Here is a 16,367-nt window from a genome sequence, read left to right as displayed (position 1 = left end):
CCGTCATGGTCTGGGGCGGTATATCACATCACCATCGGACTGAGCTTGTTGTCATTGCAGGCAATCTCAATGCCTTGCGGTACAGGGAAGACATCCTCCTCCCTCATGTGGTACCCTTTATGCATGCTCATCCGGAGATGATCCTCCAGCAGGACAATGCCACCAGCCATACTGCTCGTTCTGTGCGTGAGTTTCTGCATGACAGCAATGTCAGTGTTCTGCCATGGCCAGCGAAGAGCCCGGATCTCAATCCCATTGAGCACGTCTGGGACCTGTTGGATCGCAGGGTGAGGGCTAGGGCCATTCCCCCCAGAAATGTCCAGGAACTTGCAAGTGCCTTGGTGGAAGAGTGGGGTAACATCTCACAGCAAGAACTGACAAATCTGGTCCAGTCCATGAGGAGGAGATGCACTGCAGTACTTCAAGCAGCTGGTGGCCACACCAGATACTGACTGGCACTTTTGATTTTGAGCCTCTCTTCATTCAGGGACAGATTATTCTCTTTCTGTTAGTCACATGTCTGTGAAACATTTTTCGTTTATGTCTTATGGTGTTGACTCTTTTAGTGTTCATACAAATATTTACACACATTAAGTTTACTGAAAGAAAAAACAGTTGAAAGTCAGAGGACGTTTCTTTTTTTGCTGAGTTTATAAACTTGCATCCTCCAATGGAGAAGCCGGTGTAAGTGAACATACTGCCTCTGCGTGGCACTGATCTCTCCTCATACTGAGGCAGCGCTGCCCTGTACACGCCGCTCCTGCAAGCTGAACCAGGCGGATACACTGATGGCTCGTATTTCTGTTGACTTTCACATTATGTTGTTGGCTGTCGCGGTGTGTCTCGCCTCACTTGGCCTCTCTCCATCCCCTGGCCGTCTGTATGAACGGACTGACTCAAGGTAAATGTCCGGAGTGTGAAATCAGCAGATCCGTACCCGCCTGATTGGTGCAGGCGGTGAAGGCTCTTTAAAACCTCCATCTCTGCCTGACTGAGAGTCGACTGGTAAGTTGAGTTTTACATCTGATGGAGGCAGTTTATCAGCGTCATTTTGACCTAACATAAGATGGGTTTTTTTACTTAAATTTAAACAAAGCATGGGTATATTTTAAACTATGTTTTATAGGCATTTATCTACGTGTTTTATTCTGATGAGTTTTATGATGTAGTTAGGTCTATGATGCCCGTAAAGAAGACATGCTGCTGAATTCCGACGTGTTGTTAGTAGGACAGAAATATTTTATTATTTTTATATTTTACACTTACTATAATCCATTTGCTACACCCGAACTTGTTAACGCACGCACTTCACGTCACGCGCACGGGGGCGAGCAGTGCGTGCGCAGAGAAGCAGTTCGATCTCGTTCAAGGCTCAATCATAAATTATTAAACTTGTGAATTCATTCACTTAAAGCTCCAAATTTTCACACACCGTGGCCGTGAAAGACAGGGCAAGTGTTACACTTTATTTCCAGGAAGAGGCTCTCTGAAATATTATTAAACATTTATTTTCCAGAAGAAGATAGTTTAACACTTTAATGTCTATTTATGTATGTGTAGTATGCTGTGTGTAGGAATGGCCTGATCATCACACGAATTATGCCTTAATTAAACTATATTGATTAGGGCATTATTTCATTATTAAATTACAGATTATATTCTTAATTAGCCTAATCGACAATGTTGTTTATAAACTGTAAGAAAATTGTTAAAAATTTCTATCTCATCTTCAAAGTGCTTCTTTGATCCAACCAACTGGTTACTATTAGAGATGGCAAAGAACAGCAGCTAATCTCATGTTTAAAACTGCAATGCAGAACTTCTGTCTCCCCCTTCTGACAGTGAAAGTATGTAGCACAACATTGTCTACAGGTGCTTGTGACATATAGGCCCTGCCATACTGAGTTGCTGCTGTTAATAAGTTTGTGCCCAGTTTAGTGGAGTTTATTTACTTGGAAAAATTACAGAAGCTATGAATCCATTTAATTAATAGTTGCAGAGTCATTTTCAAACAGTTGTAATGATGGATGCAACACTACTACATACAACAGGCTTCTTTGTGTAATATATCCGACAAACTGAAAGGAATCATTTGTATGTGCATTTTCACACATATGTACACTCACCATCTCTCATTCCATGACATGTGGCATTGTCTCCTGCTGTTCATGTGAGTTTACAGAGTGTCAGTGTTCGGCATGGTGAGGTGAAACATTGTGCACTGAGTGAGCAGCACACAGTCCCTGCTGTTGCAGGAAGGTGCCAAAGCCAAACCCTGTCCCTCCTGTTTATTAACTCTACCTCTATTGAACCCGTTGCAGATGACATTAAAGCGTTCTTGTCGTTTGTGGGTTGTGTTTGGATGAATTTAAGAAGCTGTGTCCTACATGAAAAGAACCCATGTCATTGCTCCTCAATTTCTCCTGATTATTATCCAGACTGTCGGCAGTAGGGTGACTTTCAGACATCACTCAGACTGAATAAATGGATTGCCTTTGATTGAGAGACATTGATGAGAGCAGCGTGTCTTTTCCAGTTATTTCAATGTCTTCTTTCATCTTGTTCTGTGGTGTGAGGGAGTGTCAGTCAGGAATTTGATGCTGTCCAAGTCCCAGCTCCAGTCCAGTTGTCACTGAGGTTTCACCCTTAATTGTCGTGAGAGAGCGAGGTTTGCCGTTCTAGTTTTCCTGCAGGTGGGGTCACGTTTCCAGTTTGTGTTAGCAGAGGTGCAACCGGACCCTGAGGAATCTCCCCACAGAGAGAGTGTAACGGAGGTGTGTGTAAGACGATTTATGAGGTGGGACCACCTGTTGTGAGACACACCCTGAATGATTGAGAGTGGGGTTGTTTGTTGTAACATCAAGACAAGAAGAAGAAATACAGGGGTTGATTGCTGAGTCAGGATTTGCAGTAAGTTGAAAGGTGCCCCAGTCACTGTCCCACTGACCCCCCTCCAGTGTTAATGTTTTTGAGAGAATTAATCCTCACAGCAAATTTGATTGACAGCGAGCTTCAGTATCACCATCACTATCTCCAACATTACAGTAGAATTTTCTCTGCATAATTCTCCCTCCTCCGCTCCTGCAGCCTCTATCCTGCCCTGCCCGGAGTATAAATAACCATGTGGATGAAGCAAGTCTCAGCAAAGCCTGGCGCTGTGGTACATCAGCACTTTGGAGAGGGCCAGGGATTATTTGGTTTTCTTATCTTCTTCATCTCTCCGATGATGTGGCTGCTGCTGTCTTATGCTGTGGTCAGGAGGTTGCAGCAGCAGCAGCAGCGTTTGTACTTATCTCAGCTGATGGTATATATGTTATTTTTCTCCATGCTCCAACGGGGCATCCCACTGAAACAGAAAATGGCTTGCAAGCAAGACACCTGTTGCTAGTTCACTTATAGGCAAGATATCAGTTCTTGTCACGTCCTGCCCACGTCTGGGTTAAGCCCCGCCCATTCGGACTAGGGATGCGGATACAGATAATTTAACTGGTTAAACAGATACAGATAAAGGCTTACCCTGCTGTCCCCATCCCAGAACCTCTTTTTTGTTCATTGTATTAGATAATGTTGTTCTCATTGAATAAAAAACACCAGAGCTGATCAGAGTTTTATAGGTGTGATTAGAAAAGCAACACATAGTCATATAGATTGTTGCGTGCCGATTTACAGATACATCAGCCTCTAAAATCAACATTACATACTAGGGCTGGGCGATATGGCCAAAAATGTTATCACGATAAAAGGTTTCAGATTTGATGCCAAACAGTGGATCACTTCACAAATCTGAGGTAGAACATTCAAAACAATTACGATAAAACAAACACATATGCATGAGTAAAATTTAGTAAAAGCTTTTTTACGGTCCTTTTTCCTCAACAAAATAACCATCTTAATAAAAAACTAGAACTGAAAGCAGTTGTAAGCGGGGTCCAAGCCTCCCGGCGCGAGCCGCCACCCCCGGCCCTGCGGAGGGTGCGCAAGTCGGCCCGGGCGCTCCGCCGTCGTGCCGCATAAGGCCCCCACGTTTGGTGTTGATGGGCCGTTCCAAACAGAGGCAAAACGTCCTGCCTTTGAAATTGGCATAGGAATTAATGGGATTTAGTGAGAGATTTCAGCTTCGCTTTTAGCGCCACCTAGAATCCGAATTGAATGAAATATTTCAGGTGTCATCAGAGGCCCATGGGGAAGAATTGACCCAAAGTTGGTATGAATGGGAGTTGTGGTTGCGGAGATATAAAATGCATGTAAGTCAATGGGATTTTTTTGAAAAGCGCCAACTAGGGGCTAACTGTACCAAATTTTGCACAGGCCCTCAGGGGGGCATGCCACATAAGGTCCTCAAGTTTTGTGTTGATCGGCCTTTCCAAGCCTGAGATATATTATACTTTCTGTTTTTAGCGTTTTCGCAAATATTTGTTAGCTTGCAATTGGGACATTTGTCGGATCAAAATTCTCTCTACAAACTTTCTTCGGCTCGGTCCAGAGATGGTCTGTGCCAAGTTTCGTGTCGATTGGGCTTCGGAGGAGTTAATTAAAATAGGTTTTCCAGTTCTATACCATCGGAATCGGCAGCATCCCCCAAACACGTAGACGTAAGGTTTATGAATGTGCAATGTAGTGAGCCGTAGTTATCCTGCAAAATGGCCTTTGGTTGAAAATCTCATTGAAATGAATGGGGTATTTGAGCTTCGATTATAGCGCCACCTTTTGGCCGAATTGCACCAAAGGTGTCATCAGGGCCCCATGGGGAACAATTGACCCAAATTCGGTGTCAATCGGACTTGTGGTTATGGAGATATAAAATGCATGTAAGTCAATGGGATTTTTTTTGACGTCTTTAATCTGCAATAACAGCGCCACCTATGGGCATATTTGGGTGAACATTGGTGCCTTTAGTAAGGGGACCATGCGAACAATTCGGTTGTGGTTTCATGTGACTTCTGGTTATAGAGGAACAATTTTTTGGGATTCAATAGCGCCACCTAGGGGCGAGTTGCCCCAAATTTTGCACAGGCCTTCAGGGGGGCATCCTACATTAACGCTCCAAATTTGGTGTGAATCGGCCATTCCAAAGCAAAGATATGACATCATTTGCTGTTAGTAGCGTTTTTCGCAAACGTTTGCTAGCATATAATTGCGAAATTTTTTTCGGATCAAAATTTCCTCTACAAACTTTCATCAGCTTGGTCCAGAGATTATCCATGCCAAGTTTGGTGTCGATCGGAGTTGCGGCTTCGGAGGTGTTAATAAAAATAGGTTTTTCAGTTTTCGCGATTTTGTGGAAAAAAAGTTTAGGTGGAAATGGGCGTTGCCTATACCATGAGATTCAGCTTGATCCCCTGAACGCGTGGATATAAGGGTTTTGATATACGCCTTCGTAGGCGGGAGTTCCAAGCCCAAACGCATTGACCTTGCTTATAGCGCCCCCTAGTGGTAGAAGTGTGCAGGCTGAGTTACTTGCAGGGGCTTGTACCTAACCTATGAGTTTCGTGTCCCTAGCAGTTACCGTCTAGGCTGCAGTAGTGGAATTAGCGGCGGAAGAATAAAAACAAAAATAAATTAATAAAAACATTCACGATTACAATAGGGTTCCCAGCCCCACTCGGACTTGGACCCCTAATTAAGTTCTAATTTGTGTATGATTTAAGTGAATAAAATCAAATATTTATTGAATATTTATTGAACATTTGTTATATTGTTATTGAAAAAAATTCTATTGCAATAATTAATGTTTTATTGTCCAGCCCTATTACATACATTAGACCTGCATTAATACATTTTTTGGGCCATTTGGGGGAGCACAACATGCTGTTAATCCGCTATAGTAAGATGGGTGAAAACAGCTGCTGCTGGACACAAGGTTAATAAGAGCAGTGAGACTAAATCTAAACAGTAAAGTTGTGGTTCATAAAACCAAAACAATGTGCTGAAAGATGCTTAAGTGTTTTCTGAAGCTGAGGGGAACTGCACAGTAAGTGCAGCTTTAAATGCTCTACAAACCGCTACTGCGTCCATGTGAACTGAACAAGGATATGACTCACTATTGAGAGATTAGAGCAAGACAAAACACCTTAACAAACAGGAAGTGGCTAATATAAACACAATGTGACACTAAATAATGAAGTGAAAAACAAAGGGCAGTTCAACTTTTTGATTATTATATTACAATTGTTTCTCAAAATCTAAGTGCTGAGTTTAGGGCTGCAACTAACATTTATTTTCATTATCAATTAACCTGCTGATAATTTTCTAGATAAATCCTCATTTGGTCAGTAAATTGGAAAGAATAAAGGAAAAAAAGAAGAACCCAAATATTCTCAATTATCTGTCACATAAGAAAAAGAAAAGCAGCAAATTCTCACTGAAAACAGGGAATGTCTGGTATTTTTGCTTGGAAAATGACAACAGATTATTAAAATAGTTGCTGATTAATTTTCAGTCAGTCATCTAATCGATCAGTCCACTATTTGTTTCAATTAGTTAAGACAAAAGCTTACATGAACATGTCTACAGTGTTCAACACAGACTAACAGAGTGGGAAATATGTTCTCCATCTGGATCCCTGTATCTTTTGTCTCATCACCAGTGGCAACGGTAGGGAGGAAGGTGAAATCAGCTGCACCACAGCATGATCATGGCAACCATTTCAGAGGCAAAGTGCAGGGCGATTGGCAACCGAGAGTGAGCCAGAGGAACTGTGCCTGAACAGGGAGGGAGGACAGTGTTGTTTTAGCCTTTGATCCCTTTTATTTATTTATTTATTTTAAACGAGAAGCACACCATGCTGAGGTGGCAAAGCTGAGGAGAGATGTGATTTTTTTTTTTTTTTAGCTTTTACAGTTGGAAGGTTGACGATGAAACAAGATAGCTCCAAACCCTTGGGGACATGAGGATTAACATGTATTTTTTTAATGTATGTATTTTTACCGGGTAAATACTTTTTTCATGCAAACCGCAGGCAATAAAAGCATTAAAATCCGACAAGCGGATTCATGAAGGTAGAAAATATCTAGTAGGAAACAAATAAAGATTTGACAGCTGTCGTTTTTTTTGTTACTTTTAATATGGAACATTTAAAGTAGTGGTTCCCAATCATTTCCTTGTTAAAACACAGCAATATCTACTTACACCAGTTCAACACATTCTCACTCCCAGCTTGTCACATATTGGTCAAGACCGCTTGGCATTGCTTTTTAACACCCTGGGTACTCCTTTAGTGTAGTTTTTGCACGTGTAGGGCTCAGCGGCCAAGTTAGCAATAATAACAATGCAAAGTCCAGTCAACTTTGCAATAATAAATATTCAACATCCGGTTAGACTTTCAAAATAAATCTAGTGGTTAATGTTGTGAAACAGCATGTGGTTAACGATGTGAAATGTCACAGTTTGGTACGTGACTTAATTAACTTTACTTACATAACGTTTGCGTGACATAACTAAAAATAATCAATGTTGAATTCTTGTTTCACACAGGAAATGAACACTGGTCTCCTGGGTGAAAGTCCAGTTTTTGAGCCAGCTGTCAACCACCTCCTTACTCTGACTTTTCTGTAAGTTATATACTAACCTACACCTCGTTTAAGTGACAAAAACAACGCTAAAGGGTTTACAGTGCTTTACAAACTGCCGCCAAGAGGTCTTGCCCATGCATCTATATGTGACGTCTTGGGAGTGAGAACGGGTTGACCAGTTGGGGCCATTTGAATCAAATAGCATTATTTTAGTGGCATTCAGTAGAGGTTGGGACCCATTACTTTAAATGTTTAGGTGGTACGAATTTCTTGTTTGATCACAAAGCTACTACCACCGTTTCTTGTGTTATCAGTCATGCAGATGTATTTAAATTCATGTCTTTCCACTCGTGTTTTTGATTACAGTCTAATTAACAAGAAGAATCCCAGTGTGTGTCAGTAGTCCCTTTGCAGGCGACAGCATGTTTTTTTTCCTGCACGTTGAATTCCAGTTTAAAGTAGTTGACCCGTGTGTCTTGTTAACCAGACTGTAGCAGAAAATGAAAGAAAAAGACCTGCCGGCCAGACTGGTGCACAAGGTGTGGATGACGCACGACAAGTGCAACAGTGTGTGCAGTAGCGCCTGGAGCTGTGTGCTCTCTGCTGATAACTAAAGTATCAATGTAGGAGGCTATTTCCATCAAATACAGTGCAGCCAGAAATGTCACATTACAGTTCCTATAATATCTTTTTCTCCCTGAGCTGGGCCGTGCATCTTCATGTTACAGCTCATAAACGCAAGATAATTTTGATCATCCTTTTTGGAAAAAGAAAAATGGAATTAGATTAAGAAACTTGAGACAGTTCCATGCTTAAATTATCAACACTCTTTGGTATGATAGTTCAGAATAAGATTACTTTCCACCCCACTGTTTGGTACCATCCAAAGCGACATTCACCGTGGCAGTAGACAGAGAGACGAGAGATGTAATCTGTATGTGAGGGCTGCGGATGGATGAACATGAGATGAGGTGAGTGTATGCCTCCAGGGGGCCTGCACTCACATAGCACAGGGAGGCACGTTTCGGTGTGTAGCATGGAGGCCACTCGACCTGAATGTAGCAAAACAGACAGTAGAGATAGACTGGTCTCTCTAGCTGAGATATAAACACGTTACATCTGTCAGTGGATTCATGAAAACTCTTGAAAAAGGACTGTGGATCAGTGGGTCACAGCAGCGTGTTTTTGAATTAGTTAACTGTTGTGACTGATATGCAATTGTTTTGTCTGTTTTTTATTTTTATTTTTATTTGAATAAAAGAAAATGATTGTAGCACTCTTGCTTTGGAGACAGCAGAGATGTTACTCATCCTTGTGAAGTGTTTGTCTGTTTGTCAGCCTGAGTGCTCAGCCTACAGTGACACAGAAAAATGTTTAATTTAGATTGAAAGTGAAATCTGTTTGTGTGTTTCAGGAGCTCTCTGGCTGGTCTCGCTGCACTACTATGACACTGAGCTCTTGAAGGTTTTGCTTTTTTTGTTTGAATTCACCAATTCTCTTGAAGCCCACTTGATTCCTCGATGGGTTCCCGCAGCCAAGGCTTCTTCCACCACCACCACCACCATCGTAGCTCCATGGTGCCCACCGCGGTGCCGAGGCTTCTGGCAGAGAACGGCAGCCTGCTGGGGGGCATCGCACAAATCACCCCCAATCTCTTTCTCAGCAGAGGGAACGTGGCATCCAACCGCAGCCTGCTGTTGTCCAAAGGCATCACCTGTGTGGTCAATGCAACCATCGAGCTCCCCAACTTCAACTGGCCTCACATGGAGTATGTAAAGGTCCCTTTGGCGGATATGCCCCACTCCCCCATCTCCTTGTACTTCGACAGTGTGGCAGATAAGATCCACAGCGTTGGACGGAAACGAGGGGCAGTGCTGGTGCACTGTGCAGCGGGGGTGAGCCGCTCAGCCTCATTGTGTCTGGCGTACCTCATGAAGTATCACCGTGTGTCTCTGGCCGAAGCCCACGCCTGGGTCAAAGCTCGCCGCCCTGTCATCCGGCCCAACGGCGGGTTCTGGCGCCAGCTCATCGAGTATGAGAGGAAGCTGTTTGGTAGGAACTCTGTTAAGATGGTGCAGACGCCCTACGGGGTCATACCTGATGTTTATGAGAGGGACCGCAGATGCCTGGCTCCGTACTGGGGCCTGTGAGAGATCCACAGTGAGGGATCGAGGAGGAAAGCGAAGATGAGCCCTCTTGCCCTTCTGGACTGCAGGTTCATGCGTGTTCAGGACAGGCGAAGTGAGACACGTGTGAGTGTACATCTGTGTGAAGCTTATTTAATGAATACTGGTGCGACAGAGGGAGTCAAACCAAACACTGGTTGTTGATGGTGCTGCTGTTCGTCCAACCAGTTGCCTCCATTTAGTCTTTGAGCGGGAGTGAGGCGACTTCAGGCCCAGAATCCTTAAGACCAGAGGATCGATTGGGACCACACTGATGTCAGACACCAAAACAAGATGAAGCGCTCAGTGTGGAAGTCGGTGCTGTCTATCTCCTGGTCTGGTTCTAGTTCCAGGGAGAGGACGAGCACTCTGTGATGGTGTTAGCTGAGAATCCCCAGCTCTGACAGCAATGTAACTGAAGCCCTTTCCCTGACGTGATGTCATGTGGTGGTATTGTGCCAGTTTTGCAGTAGTCTTTAGTGTGAGGGCAGCAGCATGCTCTCAATTTATGGTAGCATTTAAGATAAGTGTACAGAAAAAAATATATAGAGAAAAATTATTTTATTGGAATGTACTAATAGTGAGGAAATGCTTATGGCACACTTTAACTGAACATTTAAAGATGTTATTATAGCTACCTTTTTTAAGGTAAAAATCTAGAAGATATAAGCTAAAAGTCAAGGATTAGGGAAAGTTCCTGTGTACCACAGGGTTGACTGTTCCATCCTTTGACCACACTATGTTATTGTAGTGCTATTTGATGCTGTATTAAAAAAATATTTGTCACCTCAAGGGAACTGGTAGCTCTATTTTAAATCCAGCATTGTTTCGCAGTCTTCTTCTTTACTGCCTTTGTGGGCACATTACTGTGTTTCTTGGCATATTATGGCCTCCTGTAGATCAGTGGAAAAATGTGAACTCTTCATGTGTAGGCATTCTTGTGCACATCCTCATGCACACACACAATACAAACAAAACAGGGACCCACTGGGGAAAATGGCACTACTAGTGATAAAGCTAGTTAAAGAGTGAAACACTCCACAGCTAACCTTTAATTGATTCATTAAAGCATTAGAAAATGGTGAAAAATCAAACACAAAACAGCAGCTTACGGCGTGTGTTAAAACACTCACACTCATTGTACACTGATGTAACCCCGCAGCATATTGACACCTGTCACAATACACCAGTGTTCGATTTCCCAGCATCGACTTTAACCTATCAAAGGAGCTGCAGTTTCATCACATCAGCTTCCCAGATTTGGAACCTCATGGCTACCGTACAATGACTATTTCTGTATGGCGTGCCCTGTGTGTGGTACAGGTGCCAATTTATATTGACGTCTTCAAATGGCTTATTTTGTCCGACAAACAGTCCAAAACATACAAAGATTTTTACAATGATGTAAAACTGAAAAGCAGCTAATTCTCACACGTTTGAGGCTGGAACCAGAGATGAAGTTGTTCACAACTGTAATAATTACAATACATCACAGGTTGCAGAATCACCCATACTATGATACCAGCATTATCATGGGCAGTGAATGTATCGTGTTCATTTTGTATTGTGATTTCTCGACTTTCCCCTACTATAGTGCAGTATAATACCACTGTTTGCTGTGGTCAGACATCTGACAGACACAGCAGTGATGTATGTGGTGTCAAGTGCAATAGAGTTGACATTTTAACCCACAGAGGTCAGTGCAACAATGCTCCCCCCCCCCAACAATAACATAATGGATTAAGTGTGATATTACATTTTTTTAAAGATAATAAAAGTTCATTGGAATGATTGTTTGCAAGAGAAAGATGTTCTTGTCTGAAGCACAATATTTAATCTGACTTCAAAGTATTTCATGCCCCAAGACTGTGATATTAAAATAAAAATAAATAGAGTCATGTCACTGTTTGTGTTCAAATTTAATAGAAAAATACACCTCTAAACACAGTATTTCACGCTTTTAGCAAAAACAGAATGTACATTGACTCAAAAGCAGCTAAACTAAAAAAGTTAAATCTACATCTGAGATGTTTTCATATGAATAGGTGGCAGCGTTTCCTAACGCCTCTTCATGTTCATTCTACACAGGCGTTTTCCCCAAGAGATGTCTTCAGATGTCATAGAAATGTTCTGTCATTCATTTTCATTTGCTGCAGCTACAGAGCAGCAGGCAGATATTGATGAGTGCTATTTGTCTTTTGCCCACACTTCTGAGGAACCTCCAGAGTGGTCTCCACAATGAATTCCATTACCCAGAGAGACGAGGCTCATCGGATGACAGGCCCACCACCGCAGAGATGCACAAGTGATGGGCTCAAATTATACACTGCACACACTATTTTCTCAGCAAAAAGATTGATATTTTTTCACTCAGTCTTCACTGTTAATAAGAGTACATGCATTAGTTTCCAGGACATAGTCAAGCGCTAAAAGTAAACACATCCTTCACCAGCAGCAGGATATTATCATCTATCATTAAAGCAGTAAGCAGAGTCATTTGCATCATCCTGAGCATCAGAGGCAGGCCAGGCTCCAGCGGTGCAGGCCATGCAGAACAAACGACGCTGATGAAGTTTGGGGAGATGACAGCAGAAACTCAACAGGATGCTTCAGACACTGGTGAATTGCAACAAACTGCTGTGGGTCACTATTGTTGTCATAGTGTATTAATTTGTTGTTTTTTTGATTAGTCAATTAATATTTAGTTTATGACATGTTCAAATGTCTTTTGTCTCACCAACAGTTTAATATATTCACTTTAAACTGATATAAAACAGAAAAAAATCCACACATTGGAGAGGCTTAAACCAGTGGTTCTCAAAGTGGGGTCCATGAGGGGGTGAATCATTTATGTTCACAATAATTGCAACCATTATAGGGTTGGGCCGATAGACGAGACTGACAGACATCACGACATTGAGCTGGCATCGTGATTTTAACCCCCCCCCCCCCCAGCAAAACATAATCTCAAACTTTCACATTATAGGCAAGGCAAAGCAAGTTTATTTGTATAGCACAATTTAACAACAAGGTAATTCAAAGTGCTTTACATAAAACATAAAAGCAACAGGGAAATATGTAAAAGTTTAAAAGCAACATAAAATATAATAAAAGTTACAGTGTTACAATCAGGGTTAAAAGAGTTAAATGGAAAATAATAAAAAGCTAAAAACAAAGAAAAAGAAAACAGGACAGTAAAAATTACAGTGCAGTGTAAGTTATCAGTAAAAAGAAAAATCTTAAATATTTTATTAAAAGCAATGGTAAAAAGAAAAGTCTTCAGTCTTAATTTAAAAGAACGTCTCGGGTTACGTATGTAACCCTGGTTCCCCGAGAAGGGGAACGAGACACTGCGTCGGTTACGACACTATGGGAACGCCTCTAGGTGTAGCAGGTCTGAACGTGAATGAAATCATTACCAATCCTATTGGTTTGTTGCTAGAACGGTACGGTGTGACGGAATAACCGGAGGAGTATAAAGCACACCTGTACACACTCATCATTAGCTTAAACTATGAAGCAGGCGCTTCATAGAGAGAGAGGTGCGGCGGGCCGACGCAGTGTCTCGTTCCCCTTCTCGGGGAACCAGGGTTACATACGTAACCCGAGACGTTCCCCTTCGAGGGAACTCGAACTGCGTTGGTTACAACACTATGGGAACGAGATACCCACTAAACCGTGCCGAAAACCCCGCCTGCCCCAGTGTGCAATAAAGTGGCACGACTAAGAGGAGAGCGCACAAGTGCCAGGTGCCGAAGGAAGGTCAAGACTGTAGAGGGAAGGGACCTACGCCTGGCAGCCCCGGCTGCCTTGGGTCCAGACCGGCGAGGGAGGTACTGGCAGAACGCTTCGCCCTGCGTCTTAACGTGCTGGAACCGATCCACCACCGAGTCCACCGCGTCACCGAAGAGAAAGCTCTTATCCTTCTCAGATATGCCCGCAAGGTTGAGCCATAGGTGACGCTCTGTGGCCACCAGAACCGACATGGACCGGCCAATGGAGCGGGCTGTTTCTTTGGTGGCCCGGAGAGACAGGTCCGTGGTTCTGCGAAGCTCCGCCAGATCTTCCTCAGAGGGACCCCCCCTCTGAACCATCTCCTGTAGCAGGTCGGCTTGGTAGGCTTGAAGCACCGCCATGGTGTGCAAGCTCGCACCTGCCTGGCCCGCTGCCATGTACGCCTTCCCCACGAGCGTAGATGTGGTGCGACATGGCTTGGAGGGTAACGCTGGCTTCTCCTTAACCTGCAGTTATCTGGGAGTTTGTTCCAGATATATGGAGCATAATAACTGAACGCTGCTTCTCCTTGTTTAGTTTTGACTCTGGGGACAGAAAGGCAGACCTTTGAGACCTGCAGACCTGCCCCAGACGACCTGAGAGGTCTGGATGGTTTGTAATGAAGCAGAAGATCAGAAATGTATTTTGGCCCTAAACCATTTAGTGCTTTATAAACTAACAGCAGGATTTTGAAATCAATTCTTTGACATACAGGAAGCCAATGTAAAGACCTCAGAACCGGAGTGATGTGATCCACCTTTTTGGTCTACAGCGTTCTGAATCAGCTGCAGCTGTCTGATGGATTTCTTAGGGAGCCCTGTAAGGACACTGTTACAGTAGTCAAGTCGACTGAAGATAAATGCATGGATAAGCTTTTTCAGGTCCTGCTGAGACATAAGTCCTTTAATCCTTGATATATTCTTCAGGCGGTAGTAGGCCGACTTTGTAATTGTGTTAATATGGCTCCTCAAATTCAGGTCTGAGTCCATGACTACACCAAGATTTCTGGCTTGATTTGTGGTTCTTAACATTACAGACTGAAGTCGAGCACTGACTTTCAATCGTTCCTCCCTGGCTCCAAAAACAATAACTTCAGTTTTATCCTTGTTTAACTGAAGAAAATTCTGGCACATCCACTCGTTACTCAGCGCCTGTATGGGATCATAGTCCCCTGGTGAAATGGTTATGTAAATCTGTGTGTCATCTGCATAATTATGGTAACATATTTTGTTGTTTTTCATAATCTGAGCCAGTGGAAGCATGTAAATGTTAAACAAAAGAGGTCCCAGAATGGAGCCTTGGGGAACTCCACGTCATTTTTGTCAGCTCAGATGTGTAATTACCTAACAAAGTAGTCCCTGTCCTTTAAGTAGGATTCAAACCAGTTTAGTACTGTGCCAGAAAGTCCAACCCAGTTTTCAAGTCTGTCTAGTAATATGTTGTGGTCAACCGTGTCGAATGCAGCACTGAGATCCAATAATACTAAGACTGAAATTCTGCCACTGTCAGTGTTTAAATTGATGTCATTGAAGACCTTAACAAGAGCCGTCTCAGTGCTGTGGTGTGGTCGAAAACCTGACTGGAAGACATCAAAACAGTTATTTAGTGCCAAGAAAGCATTAAGCTGTTGAAAAACAGCCTTTTCAATGATTTTACTTAAAAATTAGAGATTTGATATGGGCCTATAATTGCTCATTAGTGAACTGTCTAGATTGCTCTTTTTTAAGAGTGGCTTAATGACTGCAGTTTTCAGGGCCTGTGGGGAAAAAACCTGAGAGGAGAGACATGTTGACAATTTGTAGTAAATCTGAAGCCATGCATTTAGAAACATTTTTGAAAAAACCTGTTGGCAGAATATCAAGGCAGCATGAAGAGGATTTCAGATGTTGTATTATGTCCTCCAGGTTTTTATGGTTAATAGAATCAAATTGTCTCATGCTATATGAATTGTTTTTAAGTGGACACAGGGACAAGACATATCCTGTACCTGATATAGAGGCACTGATTGCTTGTCTAATTGTTTGAATTTTGTCTGTGAAGAAGGTGGCAAATTCATTGCAGGCCCTGGTGGATAGAAGTTCAGAGGCTAAAGACACAGGAGGGTTGGTTAGCCTGTCGACAGTAGCAAACAGGGCACGTGCATTATTAGTGTTTTTGGTGATGATGTCAGAGAAGAAGGACCTCCTTGCATTTCTCAGCTCTAAATTATAAATGCGAAGTCTCTCTTTATAGATGTCATAATGAACCTGGAGATTTGTTTTCCACCACCTGCGTTCAGCCTTTCGACAGTCTCTTTTTTTGAGTTCTAACCAGCGTGGCATTTCTCCATGGAGATCTTCTCTTACCAGAGACCACCTTCACCTTGGCTGGTGCAATGGCATCAATAACATTTGTAATTTTACAACTGAAATTATCTACAAGTTCATTGACTGAGACCTGTGAGAGGGCGGGTGTTGAGGAGAAAGCCTCAATAAATTTTTCACTAATGTTTTCAGTGATATGCTGTTTTGTGATCACCTCTGTTTTAACATTTGTGTGCACGCAGATAGCACTCTCAAAGAAAACACAGGAATGATCAGAGAGAGCAACGTCAGTCACCACAATCTTGGAAATGTCCAGACCCTTGGAGATGACCAAGTCCAAAGTGTGCCCCTTATTGTGCGTGGGCCTCGTCACATGTTGAGTCAGTCCATAATTATCAAGAACACAAAACAGTTCTTTAGTCCCTCTGTCCTGGGGGTTGTCAACATGAATGTTAAAATCACCAACAATAATCACACAGTCAAAGTCAATACAGATTATAGACAGCAGTTCACCAAAGTCATCAAAAAAGTTTGCACAGTATTTAGGGGGCCTGTAGATATTTAGAAAAATAGCTCGAGAAGAGGAATTCAGCTGAAGAGCCACATATTCAAAA

The 16,367-nt window shown here is 42.6% G+C and overlaps 1 protein-coding gene across 3 annotated transcripts; it reads left to right on the top strand.

Annotated features, from left to right (window-relative positions):
- Nucleotides 1-737: 737 nt before the first annotated feature.
- On the top strand, nt 738-10,468 carry dusp14 (dual specificity phosphatase 14). 3 transcript variants are annotated; one of them, XM_046074554.1, is made up of 3 exons: nt 738-1,005; nt 7,474-7,550; nt 8,926-10,468. In XM_046074554.1, the coding sequence occupies exon 3, from the start codon at nt 9,032-9,034 to the stop codon at nt 9,659-9,661; it is 630 nt and encodes a 209-aa protein (XP_045930510.1). In that variant the 5' UTR covers nt 738-1,005; nt 7,474-7,550; nt 8,926-9,031; the 3' UTR covers nt 9,662-10,468. The 3 variants fall into 3 exon arrangements, with proteins under 3 accessions (XP_045930510.1, XP_045930509.1, XP_045930511.1); XM_046074553.1 differs by lacking the exon at nt 7,474-7,550; XM_046074555.1 differs by lacking the exon at nt 7,474-7,550 and having other exon boundaries at nt 740-901.
- The last annotated feature ends 5,899 nt before the right edge of the window (nt 10,469-16,367 follow it).

Source organism: Micropterus dolomieu, linkage group LG17 (genome assembly GCF_021292245.1).
Source record: "Micropterus dolomieu isolate WLL.071019.BEF.003 ecotype Adirondacks linkage group LG17, ASM2129224v1, whole genome shotgun sequence".
NCBI classification, from domain to species: Eukaryota; Metazoa; Chordata; class Actinopteri; order Centrarchiformes; family Centrarchidae; genus Micropterus; species Micropterus dolomieu.
Note: the sequence above shows the minus strand (reverse complement) of the source record. Positions and strands in the feature narration are given on the sequence as shown.